Here is a 20,094-nt window from a genome sequence, read left to right on the forward strand (position 1 = left end):
TATAATATTAAACTTTTTTTTTTTTTTTTCTTAAAAGTACTTTGGTATTTGGATGTGGAGGCACTACATCCCCCATATATACGCGGTACGGACACGGTCACTTCTCCGTATCAATTTTGTGTGCAGTGCGCGCCTGCCGCTCCATTTCTTTTCTCCCATAAACCAAAAGGCCCAGAGCTGAAGCTTCCTGAGGCCCACAGATCATATTAGACATAAATAAATAAAAAGGTTTAATGCAGTATAAAATGCCATACCTTCGAACAAAAAAAGTAGTAGGTAGATATAAGAGTGACAAACAATCAGTTATAATCTAACACTTAAGATAGTTTTGACAAAAATTATGATATTTTATATAATACTAGAACCACTCATTAGACATTACTTTTATTTTGAAAAAAAGTTAATGAATATCATAAAAGCATTAATTTATGAAATATTTACCACCGCGCACTTTTAGTGCGATGGTCACTCTATAAGTATAAATGTTTGTGAGGTGTGGTAGGTAAGGGTCAGGGTTCAAGTCTCTAGGAAGGAGCTTCACACATATATACACTTAGATTCGACTAGAATAGAAATTCTATTTTGTATCCAAAAATATATATATATATATATATATTTATATTTTTAGATTCTTTTCATGAAAAAGAAAAAAGAAACTGATTTTTTTTTTTTTTTGTAACTTTTTATATTTTTTAAGAAAGTAATATCAAAACTTTCTTAAACATAAAATAGTTCATTATCAAATGCTCTAAGAGTATCCATTAACCGGACTCATTTATTTTTCAAAGAATAACTTAATTTGAAAATTGAGATTCATATCATCACAAATAGCCCTATTGTGTTAGCTCAAATTAGCTTTGGCCAATGGAGAAGTGTGTTAGATGCAGTTGGTTGATGATGTGGTTTTGCATTAAACAAGGATTAACACATTACAATAACTTTGTGGGCTATTGATGGGCACCTTTGTCCTTAAATCCATGGGCGCCAACTGAATTGCAGGACTACAGCAAGTCCAAGGTCCAAACAACCATCAGAAATTAACGATAAATTTTCTCTGATTTCATATAGCACATCAGTGATTTATAGAATTACATTGACCCTCCGCTTTGCTAATCAAATCCCACATGTTACTGCAGATATCAGGTCTAATTGGACTACAGAGGGCTATTAATTACCAAGCCACCTAGCTCAGTTTGCTTAAGGTAGTTTAAAAAAAGAGGAACTAAAATTTTAATAGATTATAACTCTTCTCACAAGGCATCACGAGCAGCAATCCGGCATACAATAGCATCTGCAAGTGAGGATATCCCTAGTTCCGGGCCAGTAATCTTATATTGCTGAAAAATGAGAGGTCATTGCTCATTAGTCAATGGAAGCGGCACAAGGAAAAGGAAAGAAAACTGGTAAAGATGTAAGCAAAATCATTGCAAAACCTTTTGTATCTGGGCCTGGTTTGCTCTGCCATTTAACTCCTCCAAGTCGATCTCTTTTCCATGGATAAGTTTCTCAACGGCTTTCACCTGGCAGAGTACTAAAATTTAGTTATACCAGAATGGGCAATTACTTTTTACTCAATACCAAATATGATCTGCTACTTCACTCATAAATAGTGATCTCACCTCATCAAGTGTAGCATTGAAACGAGCAGCAAGGATGTAAGTTGTGCTTTCAGAGATGCCACACCTTTTTAAAGATTCTGTTATCTATTCAAAATAGAAGCCTAGAAGTTATCCATCTGACATAACAGAAAAATATGCAAATGAGCCACCATAGTTAACTAGCAAAAAACGATTACATGCTTAGATCCTGAGTAATTGTAAACAAGCTCCGAATGAAGAGTGCGTGTTGTCAATGACTCCCGTGACTTAGACACAAGTGTCTTATGTGCAGCTGCTAGAACAGGGAAAACATCTGGAATCTGTTCATAATTTATTTAGGTGAAATTAGAGAAATCAAACCCAGTGTAGCTTAGAAAAGATACAGAAATGAAATTGAATGGAGAAACAAGAAATAGGATATAGTATGTATATAAAAAAATAATCGTACAAGTGATGCATTGAGAAATGCAACTTCTGGTTCCAGTGTTCCAGCTTGCATAGAATCAAGGAGTTCCCTGCATAATAAATAGTTCAGAAGGTGTATTTCACTTTTTTACTTAAATAAGCACTCTATATCGTATGGCCAGATACTGTTATAAAAAATGAATTTAAAAAAAAAAAAAAAAAAAAAAAAAAAAAAAAAAGAGCTGTTAAATTGACATGAACAGAGAAGGATCTGGGTTGCAAGTGAAATTTTTGACACTGTTCTCATTTAGTATTACTTTTTGATAGGTAACTAAAAAGCTTTATTGAAGATTTAGGGTCTGTTTGGATAGAACTTATTTTGCTGAAACTGAAAATTGAAAACTGAAAATACTATAGCAAAATAATTTTTAAATGTGTGAATAGTATCGTGAGACCCATTTTTAATGAAAAAGTTGCTGAAAAGTGAAGTTTGTGGGTCCGTAAACAGTAAAGAGGACCCACTGGTGTATATTCCACGGCTTCTTTTGTTGTGAACAGTACTGAGTTTGATGAAAAGTGTACAGTGAATAGGTTGAAAAGTCAAAAACAACGGCAGGAAAAAAAAAAAAAAAAAAAAAAAAAACAAAAACGCAAACGCAAACGCAGAAAAGTTGAATCCAAACTCTGCCTTAGTGCCCGTTTGGGTAGAGCTGAAACTTGCGTTCAGCTCTACGTTTTCCCTACCTTTTTTTTTTTTTTTTTTTTTCCCTCTGCACGTGAACAGTAAAAACACTGTGCAGGGGACAAAAAATACTATTCATACACTGTTTACGCACTGTTCATGCACTATTCATGGGTCCCACGACACTATTTACACATTTAAAAATTATTTTGCTACAGTGTTTTCAGTTTTCAGTTTTCAGTTTTCAGTTTCAGCAACAATAAGCTCAATCCAAACGGACCCTTAGTATCACTTGAAAAGAGTACAACTTAAAAGGTCTGTTCACTTAAAAATGATGCAGAAAGTGTAACCATTTTGGCTAAGTTCACATAACAGACAAAACAGGATTCTCCTTCCATTTGACTTTGCCTAATGCTACTTTCTCAATCAGAAGTTCTGACTTCTGAGCCCAAGATCCCAAGATCTAAGAGAAAGAGACTGCTTCCACTATCACCTCCTTCTAATCTAATGGGCAAAAGACATGAACTTGTGTGCCCCCATCCCATCTAATTCCTCATAGCCTAGTTCATATCTCCAAGAAAGATCAGCAACACTACACCAGAGATTACAGGATTTTACTTTGAACTTGATTCTTAGCAAGGAAATATCTCTAAAAAGACCCTTACTTCTCCCAACAACTGCAGTTCTCCCTAGATCACGTATAAATTATAGTATTGTCTCTATACACAATTACAACCTCCACCACTATTTGACTCTAAATAATGCAACCCAACATTGCTTCACTTCATCCCAGAGCACAATGACCACCATCAACCCATTAAGAGCCCCATTTAGGCCTGCAACTTTGCTGATAACGCAGAAAAGTTGGCACCTGGATTTGCGTTATTAAGAAAATTGGGTTTTTGAAACAGTGCATAAATTGGCATCAGGCTTTGCATTTTTGAAACAGTGCAAAAAGTACCTTTTCAAATTTCAGCTCATGGGGTGCTTTTTTCAACAACTCTTGCTTTTAAAGCAAAACTGTGGGAATTTCACATACACAAATACTCCAGGAAAAAAAAACAACAACAAAGTTTCCAAGTAATTTGGGTGGAAATACACTTAATATTAGTATTAACATCAAAATTTGGAAGCACCAACTTTTTAAGAATAGGCTCTAGTTCTTCAGAAGCTAAGGTGGAAAGTGTGTTGAAGAATCATGAATGGCATTGGAGACCAGCAAGATCAGAAGATATGGTCCAAAAGTAAGCTAGGCCTGGTGCAATTAAAAGAGAAGGATGGAGCCATTTGGTTAGCATCCATTCTGGGGTATATGCTCGTGTAGCCACTTGGGATGAAATCAGGATGAAGGATGAGGGTCACACCATGGTGGAAGTTAATTTGGTATTCAGATGCAACTAATTCCTAAACATAGTTTCATTGGCTGGCTTGCTGTCAACGAGAATGAGACGAGTGCAGTGGGGATTAACAGGAGATAGTGCCTGCATTTTTTGTCGGAGATAAGTCGAAAGCAAGCATGGGCCATAGATTCTTTGAATGCTCTTTTACAAGAAGAAATTAGAAAACTGTAATAAGGCTATGCTTAGTGAATTCTATTCCTACCGTTTGCAAACCTCAAGGGCAGAAGTTTTAGAGCTGCATTATGCCTAGTATGGGCTACTGTATACAATGTATGGATTCAAAGAAATAACAAAATTCATGGTTGCACTGTCCAAACAAAGGAGCAAATCCTCAACAAAGACATAAGCAAAGCTGTAAAACGCAGAATGGCAACCAGAAGCAAAATGAAGGGATCCTTAATAAAGTACTTTGGGTAAATTGGGGCATTAGGAGAACATAATACAACTCTATGAGAGCTAACAATTGATGGCTCCTGTATGTGTCCCAAGATTTATCATTTAACAACTATACAGATTACATGGACCCACCACTTTTTGTCGACCATTAACAGTCACACAAGTCAACAAGTTATGAAATTGGGTGTGTCTGTTATTGTTATTGCTTTGCCAGTTGTGTTTGTAAGTGGTTCTACTCTTTGTTTTCAATGAAATTCAGTTGATTTATCAAAAAAAGTTAATCACTCTATATTCTACAAGTGTCTAAACATGAATTTGCACTCTGTATTAGTTTGACCTTTTCAAGGTTAAAAAAAAAAAATTTCTGAAAAAAGAAAAATCAGCCAAATATAACTGGTATAAAACTGAAATTTGCTTCAAAAGTTTGAACATTTAAGTATCCCCCATGAGCCCTTTTTTTTCCCAAGAAACAAACGGAAAATTAAGGAAAGAGAAAGAGGCGTACTTGGAGTTGGTGACGTCGATGAAGAGCGCGAGAGAGACTGTGTCTCCATTGATTTCGAACGCCTTCATCGCTGGTTTGGTTCTTTGTTTTCTGATTCGAACTTCAATTTCAGCTAGGGTTTTAGTTTACGCTCCATTCCAAAAAATTTCAAACCGCACCGTTTCGACGAAACAGGAAAATAGAAAAATAAAAAAACGCGCCAGATAGGGGTCGAACCTATGACCTTCCGCTTAGGAAACGGACGCTCTATCCACTGAGCTACAGGCGCTTTGTTGATATTGTAACACATTGAAATATTATATATACTAGTCTGATCGTGCTCCACCAATCCATTGGGCTCTTTTTATATTTTGAGTTTAAGGTAATTTTTCAATTTGAATTTATCTATTGTTAATGAGGTTACACGGGAATGAATTTTTAAGAAACTAAAACTTATGATTTGAAATAGAATAAACTACTGGTTTAGCGTTTGCTACTTTTTAAGAAAAGAACGTATCAAACGTGCGTGAAATATATTTAAATAGAGAGTGTGCTAATTTTTAGGAAAAATATTTCTCTGGTAGTTTTATTTTTATTTTGAATTACAATTTTAACCCCATTTTTTTATTTTTTAAGAATAATGATTATCTAACTAGATTAGAGGTATTTTTGACATTTTTTGAAGTCATAACTAACTTTCTAAATCATCTTAATATATAAAGATAGAGATAAAACAATGATGAGGATAAAACAATGATGAGGTTGAACTAGTCAAGCATGTTCATATATTCTGTAAAACCCATTTTGTCTATCTTCAAGCATAGCCCTTGACGTGTCAAACCCGTTGAATTCCAAACCTAACCATGCCCAACTTTCCCTTCTCATTCTCTGTTTGTTTTGAGAGAAAAAACCAACAAAACTTCCCCAATTTGCATCCTTTCTGGGTGCCATAACCCCATCGATATGTGCCTCTCCATCTTCCTTCTTTGGCTTGTCAGCATCTCTTTATCTCTATATGCAAACTCTCTTTCAATTCCTGACGTTCGAGGTATGTATATCACATTTAACCACAACCATAACATATATAAACATGCACAACATTTTTTTTTCTTTTTGTTAATCCAAAACAATTTCATTGATTTACATTATACAAGTATATTATGTTCATTCATTTGATGTTTTTAAAAATGTATAACACAATTCTCATGAGAGAGAGAGAAGACTTTCTATTTGATCAACCAAATAATTATGTTTTCTTGGGGTCGACTATGGATACTCAATAGACTAATTAAGGTTGGGAATGGAAAAGATTGATCCTTTCAATGTATATATGTATTTTTTTCATGCATGCTACAACGCCATTCGTTATGAAAATTCAATATGACACATATGTATATTTTTCTCATTGTTTTTCTTGATATAGGTTTTCTTCTAAATTGTGGTGCGGACCCATCTAACGAAGTAATCACAAATGGTGTCAAATACATCTCAGATGTGGGGTTCACATCATCTGGGAATAGAACACACCTCAAAGCCTCAAACCTGTTGCCTATACTAACCACATTGCGGTATTTTCCTGACCCGACTGCACGAAAATATTGCTACGAGATACCTGTGATCAAAGGAGGGAAGTACCTGCTGAGAACAACATATTATTATGGACGTTTTGATGGAGGGAAAGAGCCACCTGTATTCGACCAAATTGTAGACGGGACTAAATGGAGCATTGTGAATACTACAGAGGACCATGCCAATGGACTTAGTTCATTTTATGAGCTTGTGGTGGTCGCCATGGGAAAAATGCTAAGTGTGTGCTTGGCTAGGAATGAGAAAACTATTTCGAGTCCGTTTATCTCGGCTCTTGAGTTGGAGTTCTTAGAGGATTCCTTATATAACACAACAGATTTTGGCAAGTATGCGCTTAGTACAGTTGCGAGGAGTAGCTTTGGAAGTGAGGAGGACATGATTGGGTACGTAGTAGCTAGGGAAATTAGTTTGTTGATTGTTTTCTTTATGTATATGTTTTGTTAGTTTTAACTTGTTGCACATACCAAAATCCTAGCTAAGTGATTTATTTAATGACATGGAATGCACAAAGAACTAACATTAATCTTGAAAAGTATCTAATATGGCTTTTATCAATCTAAGGTTTGAAATTAGATTCTAAATGTATCTCTCTATATAGTAAATGAATTAAACCCAAATCATCCATGCCATGTATCCATTGGAAAATGTTAGAGTTACTATAGTTTTATAACTAAAAAAAAAAAATTTAAAATGACGTGACTATTAATGTGATTGGTGTCACGTTAATAACATAATAAATAATTTTAAGTTTTTTTTTTTTTTTTTTTCTTTCCTGTTGTGTTTAAAAGTTGACACATCAATTATGAAACTTATGTAGTAGTTGTAACATCACTATGTATCAATTAGTTTTATGACATGTCTTATAATTCTGGGAGTTTACAAAGATGTTGTTGTTAAATGATCTTGTTAATTCATTGTATGAAAATCAAGAAAATATCAACGGTTTAAACTTGATTGATTTCAAAATATCTTGGCCATAAAACATACATATTATTTGTTAGATTTATTTGAATAGTTGTATATTTTCATCTTCAAAAACAGTAGAAAAAAAACCCTGTAAAAGTAAGTAAACTTGTTGAGAATGATGGACTTTGTAATGGACATTATTAACTATTTATAGTTAAAATCATGTCAAAAACAACTAAATGTAATAGTAGTAGTCTTTGATTCAAAATTGTTTCTTTGGTTTCCATATGCAATATTTTTTGTTTAGCAATCGAACAAATGTAAAATGAAGAAAACAGAATGTGGAATAGAAGTTTGAGAGAATTCTGATGGTGAATATCTAAACATATGAACCTAGTTATCCAGATGACCAATTCAACCGTTTATGGCAACCATTCCTGGACAAGAACCTTGTTGTCACAAGCCACTTCAATGTAACTTCTTCAGATTTTTGGAACCTCCCACCACCACAGGCATTCAGCACAGCAATCTCCACAAGCGAAGTAAAGAAACTCCAAATCATGTGGCCACCTATGGCACTTCCTAATACCAGCTACTATATCTCACTCTATTTCCAGGACAATCGGACCCCTAGTCCGTATAGCTGGAGAGTTTTTGATGTTTCTCTAAATGGCAGGAAATTCTTCACTAATCTTAATGCCACAACCAATGGTGTGACTGTTTACTCGACACAATGGCCTCTATTTGGGCTGACTGAGATTGTCTTAACTCCTGCAAATGGGATGAATGTTGGCCCTTTGATCAATGCTGGTGAGGTCTTTCAGATCGTGCCTCTTGGTGGAAGGACACTCACAAGAGATGGTAGCCCCTTAAGCCAATCTCATTTCCACTTAAGTAAAGCCAAGATACAATTTTTCACAACTGCTAACATGACAAGTTGTGATTGGAACATCTCTTTACATGGATTCACGATCTACACCACTTTTATTAGCAATAATCAGATCATGCCACTTCAATAGTTGTGAAAAATTGTCCTTAGACTTATTGCTTCCACTTTATACCTGCAATATATGCTTTTTGGAACCGTTTATGTTGTCTTGCTTAACCATTTATTTGTTTTGGTATTTAGTGGTGGCAATGGAAAAGTTAGCTAGAAGCTTTAATGATCCACCTTCAGATTGGAGTGGTGATCCTTGCTTGCCTAAAGAGAATTCATGGACAGGAGTTACATGTTTTATTTCGGGGAAATTTGCTCGTGTTATCGCTGTGTAAGTTTACCTAAAATTGTTACATGAACCAATTTTTATTAATAATGAGATTTCTATGAAACATAATAAAATCACAAGATAAGGTATATTCAAGCGTGCTATAGGTAAGATTTTGTTGTGAATTAAGACTGACTTTGATTTTTGTTCGACGTGATTCTTATATGAAGGAATTTAACTAATGCTGGACTGTCTGGATCATTGTCTTCAAGCATTGACAAGTTAACTGCACTCACCCATCTGTAAGCAATCTAGTCCTGTTAATTATGCTACTTGACTACTCCACTAACTCAATACCACTACATCTTGATGATATTGGGGAGTGATTTGTTTGCAGTTGGCTTGGGGGAAACAATCTCTCAGGAAAAATCCCAGAAATGAGCTCATTGAAGGCACTACAAACTTTGTATGCTAACAAATGTTTTACGTTTCGTTCTTTATTTCGTATAATTTCTCTGCTTCCTTAGATTCATTATTCGTATGCAACATCCTAATCAATTTGTTTTTTTTTTTCTACTTCTTTTTATTTATTTATTTATAAATTAACGACAAAATTTCCTTCTTGTTATTCTAATGAAGGAATTTGGAGAATAACAAGTTTGAAGGAGAGATTCCTCAATCATTAGGACTACTTCCAAAACTACATGAGTTGTAAGTATCGCTATTCAAAAAACCTACCAAATATTATAATCTTTTGGTTTGTTTGTTTTGTAATAATTTTTTTAGTAGAGATAACAAGTTTGATGAAATGCTTTGTTAATAGATACCTTCAAAATAACAATCTTGATACAAGAATTCCCACCACACTACAAAATAGAAAAGACATGGACATTCTGTAAGCATAATACATCCTCTTTTTCCTCTTAGTTTGCTTTAATACAAATACATTACATTTGCATTTCTATAATCTGCATTGGAAAATGTTTTTAGTTTGACTTTTCTGCTAATATACTTAAATTTGACCAAGTCTTGCAACTAAAGGCAAGCTGATAATTCTACTTTTGTTTTAGGGTGTCTTCTTGATATGATTCAAAGAATTTAACATGATCATAATGAAGGATGGATGAGAGAGGAGCAACATATTCTCTGCACCAATTTAGGATGAAATTGGGAAGTTTTACGCCTTGGATGAAACTATACAAGTTGTGTCATTGTAAATGATTGCCTTGGAGGAAGGGAGAGAAAGATTAATTAGCCTTGATTTTAGTTCTGCATATTTGTGTCTCTCTTCTCACTTTTTTACTATTTGTCAACAAACTAAATATACAACTTTGGTATGAGTAACCAAATATATACAACTAACATGTTATATTACATACTTGAAATAACTTTTATCTCTAATGAATGAGGTATTAAAGAAAGTGAGAAACAAATTTTTATGAAAAAAATAATTGGTTTTTTTATTTCTTTTTATATCTCCCAAAAAGGTGGTATCAAAATATTCCTAAAATAGAATATAAACAAATATAGTGGTGGCTCCAAGAATTTTGTTTAGGGTGGTCATTAAAAAATTTTAATCAAAATAAAATTTGAATATATTAACATCACAAAATAAAAACATATGCAAATACATAAAGTTTTAAAACTTCATTTCACAAGTTTTTATATTTTGAAATCGTTGTGTGATATGTTAGTTTTAGGGTTGTCCACGGGTCGGTCCGGGTCGGGTTTGTGCCTAACCCAGAACCAAACCGACCAGATTGGGTCTCCTAAACCTGGACCCGCCGAAGGCAGCGGTTCGGGTGGTCGGATGTCATCGGGTTTTGGTCGGGTATTGGTCGGTTTCAGACTGTGTGAATGGTCGCCAGATTATACAAAAATCATCGCCGGATTTTGCCAAAATCTTTGGTTTTTGCTGGATTTGACCGGATCTCAAAGAGATCTTGGCGGATCTCAATGAGATCAGGCCAGATCTTGAAGAGATCCGGCAAGATCTTAGTGTAACTCGAGGAGATAGGACAAAATTAGACCGGTAACCACTCAAATCGGCGGAGAATAGAAATTTTGATGAGTTTTCCAGTCGGGTCGGTTGTTTCTTGGTTTTTCATGCTCAAACCCGTCAACCGACCCGCCGGTCTCGGGTTTTATGGGCGAAGACCCGTTGCCGACCGTCGCCGACGTCGGATCGGCCGGTTTTCAGGCCGGGTCGGCCGGGTTGATCGGGCTCTGGGTCTGCTTGGACACCCCTAGTTAGTTTCACTATTAATGTTATCTGCTACATCTTTTTCAATGTAGATAACCAAGCAATTATTAAGCTACTGATTTCCCATTCAATTATCAACATATTGCCTAAATAAGTAATAATATAAACAAAATGCATTATCTTTTTTTAAAAATGTATCACAAAAATCTAATAAATTCGGTTAAAGACTAAAGCAAGCACTAACAAACTAGCTATTTTAAAATTGTGCATTTTTTAATGTAAAAAAATAGCAATTTTAAAATATGCCATTTGAAAACACAATTTTAAAAATCACAATTAAACATTTGACTTGGGTTTTTAAGCTAATTTGTTTGTTTGGACAATTTTTGAGAAGTGTTGAGTCCATATAATTTTTGTAACACTTTCACAACAAAGCCTAGGCGGTAAGTTTTTATTGGTTCTAATTTGAACTTATCACTGAAATTAATTATTTGTTCAACAGTAACAACCTTCTACTTAGGATTTTTTATGAAAATATTGTGAACATAGCATTTCTCGCAATTTTTTATTTTAACATTCAACGGACCAAAATTTTGGAGAGGTTGAATTTTATTTTTGATGGACTCAATTGTTATTAAGGGTACTCAAGTTTTTTTTAGGGTGGTAAATTTTTTTTTTCTAGGATTGTCAAAAGACCCATATTAATTTAAAAATCAAAGAATTTTAAGTTATATTAAATATATATATAAAAAAAAAAAAAAAAAAAAGTCTGGGTGGTCATGTGACCACCCTGATTAACCCTTGGCGCCACCCATGAATAAATGCCCTAAAGACACCTGATGATTGGACCCTTAAAGGAATGGTGCATATATAACTTATTTTTTGATGGCTTTTGTTAACGACTGGTCAATTGCCTTAAAAATAATGATTAAGATGCGTTTAAAGTTTTATTAAATATTATTTTTATACATTTTTTTAAGTCAAATTGTGTACAAATATCCAAAGAAGTACACATAACAACAACAAATTTGTGTGTGTAAGCCAATAAATTATTAACAAGTATATTATTAAATATTAGTATTGATGTGTATATACCATGTTGTATATGTTAGAATAGATACAAAAGAGCAAGCATAGAATAAAAATATGAGAACATGAGGGTTATGTAGTTTAGCCTTGTTGGCCTACGTTCACAAAGGAAACTTTTAAGGGTTACATTTTTATTTTATATATATATATATATATATATATATTTTGAGATAATATAGATAGAAGACATAGGAGATAGGGAAGGAGGAAGTGGGAAGACAAGATTTTCAATTCTAGCACTTATGAAAGGGCCTATATTTTTATTATGCGAGAGTGTAGTACAAGTCTATGTTATAATGAACCATAATATGAGTATTTATAGTAGACTAAACTATAAACTTTTAGTACAAATAGGAGACTTTCTTGTACACAAAGTAGGTGGGTTTAGGGCTATTACAATAGACTAATATGTCTAATATATTTTTCACAGATATTTTCTTATTCGAAAAATGTATATTACAACTCATTATTGAACATTTATTAATGCTTAACTCATGTCCGTAGGCACTCGTTAACAGAATTAAATTAATTCTAAACTATTGTGTAGCACATTTTTCTATTGTTGCAATCATGATGTGTATGATCATCATCACAATTTGAAAGTTGAAACCCAAAACAAAAGGCCTAAGTGTAGTTCTTTAGTTTGTTTCGAGTTGAATCTCTATATGTTATACCTAACCCAATTTGCTATGCCTTATATGGCAATGTTGTGCATTTCTAAACATTCAATAAACTTTCCAAGTTTGTATGTACTAAACCACTAACATTTTCATAACATTTTCACAACGCTTTCATAAAAAATAATTAGTGGTAAATTGTTATTGGTTATAATTTGAACTTATCACTGAAGTTACTTTTTAGTTCATTAGTAACAATTATCAATAACAACCAGCTACTCAAAATTTGTTGTGAAAGTGTTGTGGACATAGTAGTTTTCTTACTAAAAATGTGAGTGCAAAAATGGACCAGGTTCAATTTGATCCATTACTATTAACTATATCAATTTAGTACTTAAACTTTCAAGATTAAATGAATTTCATAATTGGATCTCATTTTTCATTTAAACAAAATTAACTTATTTTATTAAGAAAAGTGTAAAAAAAAAAAAAAATTATAATTGAAGGACTAAACTAATAATTCAACCAAGTTTAGGTTATATTAAAAAAATCCCATCAAAGTCGGGAGTTGGAATAGTTGAATCATATTATGTATGGAATTTAGGCAGGTAAAACGACAAAGATTTCGTTGTCGTTTGCATAGTTGCACTTCTCTTCTGTTGCACTTCTCTTCAGTTGTACGTGAGTACGTGGACCTTGTCTTAAACTTAAATCCCCCAATCTTAACTCTCAGAACCCAAACCCAAACCCAAACAAACCTCCACTTCACAAAGTTCACAGAACCAGTTCTTCCTTTCCTCCAAGAAAAAAAAAAGAAAAAGAAAAACTGAAAAAACTAACCAAACAACAACCAACTGTCACAGCGTTTTTTCCACCACCAAAAACGGTAGCGTTTCGAATGTTCGTCACAAACCCTAGCTCCCTCTTCTTCTCAGCCAAGCTCTCCGCCCTCCGCTGCCGAGCCTCCGCCGCCGACATAAATCCGACGGGCCCCACATTCCCTCGCAAATGGTTCCAATTCCCCTCCATCTCCGCCTCCTCCGCCGATATCTCCATCGGAATCGGAATCGACTCCGACTCTGCCGCTAACGACGGCTCGGCTCGGCGCGCCGGTAAAAATGGCGGCCAAGTGAATGCGAAAGAGAAGAAATGGTCGCGTGACAGAGAGAGCTACTTGACTGACGATAGCGACGCTCTTCCACTGCCAATGACTTATCCTGATTCTTCTCCGGTCCCACCCGAAGTTGTCGATCAACGGCTCCGATGCAATCCTGTATTTGAGGTTTTTATTTCCTACTTACTCTGTTTGTTTCAAGGGAAAATCTTATGCTAAGAATTTTCCTTGGTAGCATCACAAAAAAAAAAAAAAAAAAAAGCTAAATAAGGAAAGTCAAGGTATAGCTTTCTAACTTATTTTAAGGTTGCTACTGAACATAGGAAAAAGATATAGTTTTCTAGAAAAATGTTTTTTGGAATATAATTAATTTGTTAGAAAGTGTTAATATTGAAACAAACACAACATAAAAAGTCATATTTACTACCTTTTTGGCTGAGTGGAGGAAAACGAACATTCTCGAATTTCATTGGTTTAAAAAGTGAATGAGAGATATACTTCTGTGATGGTTAATAGGATGTTGTTTAATCAACCAACTCATATAGTAGTCTCAGTAGGGGTTCGTGTAACCGAACCCCAATTATTGAGCTGAGATATTTGAAACCCTACACGTCTCCATTGGATTGGAAACATCAGGAGATGTTAGTTGAGCTACAAGCCTCTTGCGCCCGTCCTTTTCGTTTTTCTGTTTAAAGCTACATTTCCAAAGTTTATTTCCGGTTTATTCAGCATGTATACAACTTTTTAAAGCTTTACATTTTCAATAAGTACATGACGGCAACGTTGTTTTACAACGTTTTTTCTTGACAGTTTACATACTTGTTGGGATTGGTGCATTGGCCCATGCGAAACTGATGTTACTCTAATCACAATAAATCGTATTAGTAGTTGTGAAAAATGTTGTGTCCCTAGTATTGCTTTTACCTTTTTCGAGGTATGCCCAACTTCAATTTTAAGCCCATTAAGGATCCATAACCAAACACATTGGTGTGGGACTAAGACTTTTTTTTTTTTTGGGGGGTAAGTTATACACACGTTGAGTGCATTAGGGAAGTTTGGTTTTAGCTAGACCTCATTGAAATATTAGGGAAGTCCCAAAGAAGCTTCTTTTTAAAAAGAAAAAAAGAAAAGAAAAAAAATTAGGTGTCTAGATTGAACGGAGACCTCTGTAGTTCCCCTTAGGCACACACACCCCAAAAATAAAAAATAAAAAAAAGAAAAAAGAAAAAGAAAGTCATTGGATTTTGATCCATTTTTGGATTTGTAGGACTGTAAGGAAGTCGTGTACGAATGGACTGGAAAGTGTCGAAGTTGCCAAGGATCGGGACTTGTCAGCTATTATAATAAAAGAGGAAAAGAGACTATCTGCAAATGCATACCTTGTCAGGGAATAGGTATTCTTCTTCTTTACTAGCACTGCAAAAAGAGTAATTTTTTAGTGTTTATAATATGTTGATATTTCTTTAGCTCAAGTTGTTATTTTTGAATGAATAGGCTTGAATAGTGGGGTATTTTTTCTGGAGTGAAGTACATGCTTATATTCTCACCCACTTTGTACTTTTAGTTGTAGTTGAGACCCTATTATGATGTATTTTCTAGAAACAGATTACATACCAACTAGGAGAGACTTACATGATTCGTGAAACCGAACTAAAAACATCCCCATGAAAAAAAATGTGCATGGAGCTTGAGAATTATTATTTTTGATAAGGCATGGAGCTTGAGAATTATTGCTTTAAGATGGGGATGGTTTGTATATGGTTATTCATAAATACAAGCATTATACCAGTTTGAAGCAGGCACCAAGAAACACAAATGCGTAGATTATGAAAGTGCTCATATGACGTATAATGTTAATCTTGGTTTTAAAAGATCACACGTGTCAGAATATTTCTACTGGTTCTCAAGTACCCATTTCTCTGCATCAATTTCTTGATGTATTAAAATTTTACCTGTATGAGAAGTTTCGTAGTAATTTCCTTGGGGAGGTGGACCTTGACAGCCTAACTCAACTTGCTTGCCAACAGAATAACCTATGGATAAAAGCTTAAGCATTTCCACCACCAACTTTGGAATATTCCTTATGGTAGATAATATAGTTGTGCTTTTCTAGATTCTAAATCAGCTAATTCGGCCACAACTTTCTTTTCCATATAACTGTCTGGAAATATTTAGATGGTACTTTTTGCCCATTCAACTTTGCTAGATTCTTTTAAGTGTACCATTCCTTATTCCTTCTTCTTTTCAGGTTTCTCATACCGTGTAAAATAGGTATAGTAAGGCCACTAAGTTCTTCACCAGTAGGCATTCACTCAACTTTCATGTTCCAGTCATTGGGATTTGATACTAGCAGCACAACAGCATGTTCATGATATCTAAACATTGATCACATGTAAAAAGAAAGAGTAAATTAGAAAAAAATGAAACAATTGACCTCAAACTGCTGTGTGGTACAGTAGGATGATTGTAGCTTGAAAAATTTGATCATGCAATCAAGTAATGATAGTAAATTGTTCACTGAAGTATTTTTTATGATAATCATTTCAGTTATAAGTGCATCAATGTTCCAAACATGTAAAATCATATCTTACTTAGTAGGAGAATTTCAAGATTTTATGTTTTGTCTTAGGTCTGCAAGCTGTCGTAATGTACAAAATGACATTTGGAGATTATTCGTAAATAATTATTTCTGGTTTAAGTGATAGCTTACCAGTTGTTGAGCAATGGCGCATCCTACAAGAATATAATTTATAATAATCCAAGTTTTATGCATCTTGAAGCAGCTCAATTAATGAAAACACATAACATAGAAAAATTAAACTTCCAAGCAATAATTTATGGAAGTGAGTAGAGTTCCTTCAAAGTGACTTTGATATGGACTTGCTTCTAATGCCAACCGTGCTGAATATATTGATTTGAAACTGAGTCGTTTGGTTTCTCCTTTTTCTGGTTGATATGTACTGTTGATTTCATTATTTACTTGGACTTTTGCATTGAGATGAAGCATAAGTAACTTGTAGTGTAGAGTGGTATGAATATGACACCTGCCTATGCATCATATGAACTCTGCGACGTTGGACAAATTGGGGAATTTGTCTACATGTGCTTGTTGTGGGTTAAAGTTTAGGAGGATTTATACTTATCAAAAAAAAAAAAAAAAAAATTAGGGGGATTTATAGACTTAGGGTTTAGAGTTGAAGAAGAAAAGGTTAAGGCTCCAAATTGGCTATGGTTCAAATAGTTTTTTTTAAAAATATTATTATTTAGTTATGGTTATTTGATAGAGAAAGTATGTGGGGCTTTTTGGTTTTGATAGGTAAGAGGAAGGTCTTGATTTGGGGTTGTAAGGAAGAAGGAAAAAAGAGAAATATATGGTGTTCAAGGGCTATATAAATAGTACCCCTGAACAATAGTTTGAGAAAGAGAAGAAGAAAATACAGAAGAGAAAGGGAGAAAAGAACAATAAGGCCAATGTGCCTCAATACTAAAAACGCTCAATATTTTTTTGGTCTACTCTATCTATTTTAAAGTACAACATTGAGCATAAATTTATATAATGATTCCTTCTTGTACACTAGTAGTATTAGAACTCCTAGTTTGACCAATATACTAAAAGCTTACTAAGTTAATTACTAGTAAAATATTAACATGGACTCAACAAAGAGAAAATCTAAGATATTTTAGGATCTCCTAAAAAGTTCTAGACTCAACTAAACTACCAAAATATCTATAATTTGCTAGGATTGCTAAAACTATAGTTTTTCCCCCAAAACAAAATCGATCATAACTTGTTAAATAAAAACCTAAATTAAAAATTGTTTAACCTAGAAGACGCATATAACTAGACCTTTAAACCATACTACTTTTACTTCAGTTGACTTCACACGTGGGTCCCATTAAATTAATCTTGAATAGACAAATTTGCGAAGTAGTAACACATTTATCTTCCCTGGCTGCATCACTCTGGTTTTGATAAGCCACCCATTTTTGGACAGCTAAAGTTTAACATTTCAAGAAAGACTAACTACCAAAAGTTTATGGAAGACATGTACCATGATACCAAAGATATATAGAACAATTTAATTTATTACTTAATTAAATGTAGCATTCATTGTTGTGTTGAGGAATGTAAGGGGCATAATTTCCAAGAACCTTGTAGCTCAATGGCACTGTCTAGTCTCTTTTACAAAGAGAACCAAGGTTCAAATACTACCTCCCCCACTTGATGTAACAATTGAATTACTCAAAAAAAATTGTAAGGGGACATAGATGACTCATGCATTTCTGTGAAGCTTTTGAATCACCCAAGTCCATACTTGTTTGGAAATAGTTTTGTTGGGCATGAAGGTTGTTTTTTTTCAACATTGTGGTCAATGAGTTCTATAGTTGGAGTGCTGTTTAAGTTTCAGACTGTCTATGATAGGATGGATACAAAAAACACATGGTTTTGAAGAATTAAAATTTTCACTTGGTTTAATGGAATTTTATGAAGATGCATTGAAGCCTGAAACCAGGGATTTCTACAATGAAAATTTTGGTTTTCAATATGTGGCTCTCATAGGGTTGAGATCCTTGAGGTTCTGTGCTTTTATCATGAATTGTTTGTGATTATTGGTCACAACATATCAGATGGATATTGAAGGGTTAGGCTAGTCTGCTAATTTGATCTCGTCTCTAAGGTATAATGGGTGTGGTTTCAACAGTGTGGTCAATGAGTTTTATGGTCAGAGGGCTGTTAAGTTTCAGTCATGATTTATTATGGGATGAATTTATGAAGATGCGTTGAAATCTGAAACCAGGATCTCTACATTGGAATTTTTGAATTTTCCTTATGTGGCTCTCAGTAGAATTGAGGCCCTGCTTTTATCATGAATTGTTTATTGAAGTAGGTCAGTCAACACATCAGATGAATATGGAAGCTCCAAGTAACACAAGTTCCATTTTCATCAGGATTAAATCAAGTAATGTGCATGAGGCATCATCCTATTATCTTTTTACATAGCCGACGAATTCTAGGTATTATAAGTATATGATTAAATTTATTCAGCAAAAAAAAAAAAAAATGATTAAATTTACCATATCCTAATAGCTTACGCTGTTGAGACAATTGGTAATTTAACATGGTATCAGAACAGGAGATCTGATAGCTTAAGTGGGAGTTTTAGAAATATGTGATTAAATAATTAAATTTACCATATTCTAATAGCTTAAGCTGTTGGAACAATACAGTGGGCCATTGTCTTCTCACTCTTTGTTGAGTTTTCCTTAGCTTGCCAATTTAATTTCCTGTAAGTGGAAAGCTAAGACCAAGAAAACAGTCTGTCAACAACTTCTGCATTCTTTCTTTGATATATTTGAAGGGAGGGAAATATAAAGATATTTGATTGCGTAGAAGTTCTGTTCAAGTTGAGGATATTTTCTTTTTTTAATTTTATTATTATTTAAATCTAGGAATCTTTATTCTTCTTAGAGGGGTTAAAGAGTTTTTAATGATCTATAGGCTTTCTAGATTCCTTGGGTCATGGATGTTGCTTTCTGTGTATACCTTCCGTGTCCACTTGCTTTTCCTTATTAAATATGTAGCTTTAGTTTTCAAATTATTATTATAATTTAGAAATTTTCTTGTGAATTCTACCTAGTAAATTGCTATATGTTTCCTCCATGGATTTGTATGTGTGGAGTGTTAAATTCTCTTGAATTGTGGATGTTTGATTAGAATAGTTAGTGGTTCTGGAGTTAACACACAAACATTTGTGATTGCAGGATATGTGCAGAAGATAACAGCTCGCACGGACATTGAAGTAATGGAGGATTTGGATAATGGAAAACCACCATGACTGAATCAATATATAGTTTTTATTTTTTATTTATTTTTTTCCAATTCGGGAATAATACTTTACCATTGTTTTGATGAGTTGTACTTTCTCCCTCAAACTTTCTTCATAGTTTTCATGTAATAACCTTTTAGGTTCACCCCTTGAAAGATAAAAGCTAAATGCTATTACACACTATTTTACACATTTATACACGCACAAAATGCACTAAAATTGTGACTTGAAGTCATGATTTCTAAGTACTTATAAAGATAAATGCCTCCAATAGTGGACTAAGCAAAATTGGATCAGAACCCAAGGGATAACAGTGGGTGTGGGTGGAGGAATTTCTAACTCGTGGAAAATTTTGGGGGGAGGCGGATTAGCTTGAAAAACGGTTGGTACATATTTGACCCGCTAACCCAACGGATTAAAACACCATTTTACGGTAAGCCTAGCAAAAATCAATTAGCCAAAGCTCCCTTTTTTTTTTTTTCTTTTGTTGTAATCATAAGTTGATAAAATTAAATTATTAAGGACAGAAGTTAGGTACATCACATTACATTCTTTTTGAATAAATTTAAACATATAACTA

At 34.0% G+C, this 20,094-nt stretch overlaps 3 protein-coding genes and 1 non-coding gene across 5 annotated transcripts; 2 read left to right on the forward strand and 2 right to left on the reverse strand.

The window, feature by feature from the left end:
* Positions 1–1,032: 1,032 nt before the first annotated feature.
* LOC115967663 (EKC/KEOPS complex subunit TPRKB) lies at positions 1,033–5,137 on the reverse strand. Its single transcript, XM_031086805.1, has 6 exons — positions 4,987–5,137; positions 2,047–2,113; positions 1,796–1,918; positions 1,620–1,703; positions 1,434–1,520; positions 1,033–1,337 (listed from the first exon to the last, which is right to left on the reverse strand). Exons 1-6 carry the CDS (start codon positions 5,052–5,054, stop codon positions 1,251–1,253), a joined length of 516 nt encoding a protein of 171 aa, XP_030942665.1. The 5' UTR covers positions 5,055–5,137; the 3' UTR covers positions 1,033–1,250.
* A 44-nt stretch (positions 5,138–5,181) lies between these two features.
* On the reverse strand, positions 5,182–5,254 carry TRNAR-CCU. Its single transcript has one exon. It is a non-coding gene; the product is annotated as a tRNA-Arg (tRNA).
* Positions 5,255–5,822: 568 nt separating this feature from the next.
* On the forward strand, positions 5,823–10,007 carry LOC115969534 (probable LRR receptor-like serine/threonine-protein kinase At5g59680). 2 transcript variants are annotated; one of them, XM_031089203.1, is made up of 9 exons: positions 5,823–6,013; positions 6,389–6,935; positions 7,856–8,319; positions 8,588–8,726; positions 8,894–8,965; positions 9,061–9,129; positions 9,303–9,374; positions 9,487–9,558; positions 9,734–10,007. In XM_031089203.1, exons 1-9 carry the CDS (start codon positions 5,929–5,931, stop codon positions 9,744–9,746), a joined length of 1,533 nt encoding a protein of 510 aa, XP_030945063.1. In that variant the 5' UTR covers positions 5,823–5,928; the 3' UTR covers positions 9,747–10,007. The 2 variants fall into 2 exon arrangements, with proteins under 2 accessions (XP_030945063.1, XP_030945064.1); XM_031089204.1 differs by lacking the exon at positions 9,487–9,558.
* A 3,279-nt stretch (positions 10,008–13,286) lies between these two features.
* LOC115969330 (protein disulfide-isomerase SCO2) lies at positions 13,287–19,697 on the forward strand. The gene is made up of 3 exons (XM_031088954.1): positions 13,287–13,854; positions 14,954–15,080; positions 19,450–19,697. Exons 1-3 carry the CDS (start codon positions 13,471–13,473, stop codon positions 19,521–19,523), a joined length of 585 nt encoding a protein of 194 aa, XP_030944814.1. The 5' UTR covers positions 13,287–13,470; the 3' UTR covers positions 19,524–19,697.
* Positions 19,698–20,094: the final 397 nt, after the last annotated feature.

This window comes from Quercus lobata, chromosome 11 (assembly GCF_001633185.2).
Source record: "Quercus lobata isolate SW786 chromosome 11, ValleyOak3.0 Primary Assembly, whole genome shotgun sequence".
NCBI classification, from domain to species: Eukaryota; Viridiplantae; Streptophyta; class Magnoliopsida; order Fagales; family Fagaceae; genus Quercus; species Quercus lobata.

What these genes read in the sequence shown, in the direction of transcription:
- LOC115967663 (XM_031086805.1), bottom strand. Translation starts at nt 5,054, where the DNA reads ATGAAGGCGTTCGAAATCAATGGAGACACAGTCTCTCTCGCGCTCTTC. An exon ending in TCAATGCTACACTTGATGAG is followed by an intron (nt 1,521 to 1,619) that starts GTGAGATCACTA and finishes GTACTCTGCCAG; the next exon opens with GTGAAAGCCGTTGAGAAACT. An exon ending in ACCAGGCCCAGATACAAAAG is followed by an intron (nt 1,338 to 1,433) that starts GTTTTGCAATGA and finishes CTCATTTTTCAG; the next exon opens with CAATATAAGATTACTGGCCC.
- LOC115969534 (XM_031089203.1), top strand. Translation starts at nt 5,929, where the DNA reads ATGTGCCTCTCCATCTTCCTTCTTTGGCTTGTCAGCATCTCTTTATCT. An exon ending in AAGGACACTCACAAGAGATG is followed by an intron (nt 8,320 to 8,587) that starts GTAGCCCCTTAA and finishes TTTGGTATTTAG; the next exon opens with TGGTGGCAATGGAAAAGTTA. An exon ending in TTAACTGCACTCACCCATCT is followed by an intron (nt 8,966 to 9,060) that starts GTAAGCAATCTA and finishes ATTTGTTTGCAG; the next exon opens with TTGGCTTGGGGGAAACAATC.
- LOC115969330 (XM_031088954.1), top strand. Translation starts at nt 13,471, where the DNA reads ATGTTCGTCACAAACCCTAGCTCCCTCTTCTTCTCAGCCAAGCTCTCC. An exon ending in GATGCAATCCTGTATTTGAG is followed by an intron (nt 13,855 to 14,953) that starts GTTTTTATTTCC and finishes TTGGATTTGTAG; the next exon opens with GACTGTAAGGAAGTCGTGTA. An exon ending in CATACCTTGTCAGGGAATAG is followed by an intron (nt 15,081 to 19,449) that starts GTATTCTTCTTC and finishes TTGTGATTGCAG; the next exon opens with GATATGTGCAGAAGATAACA.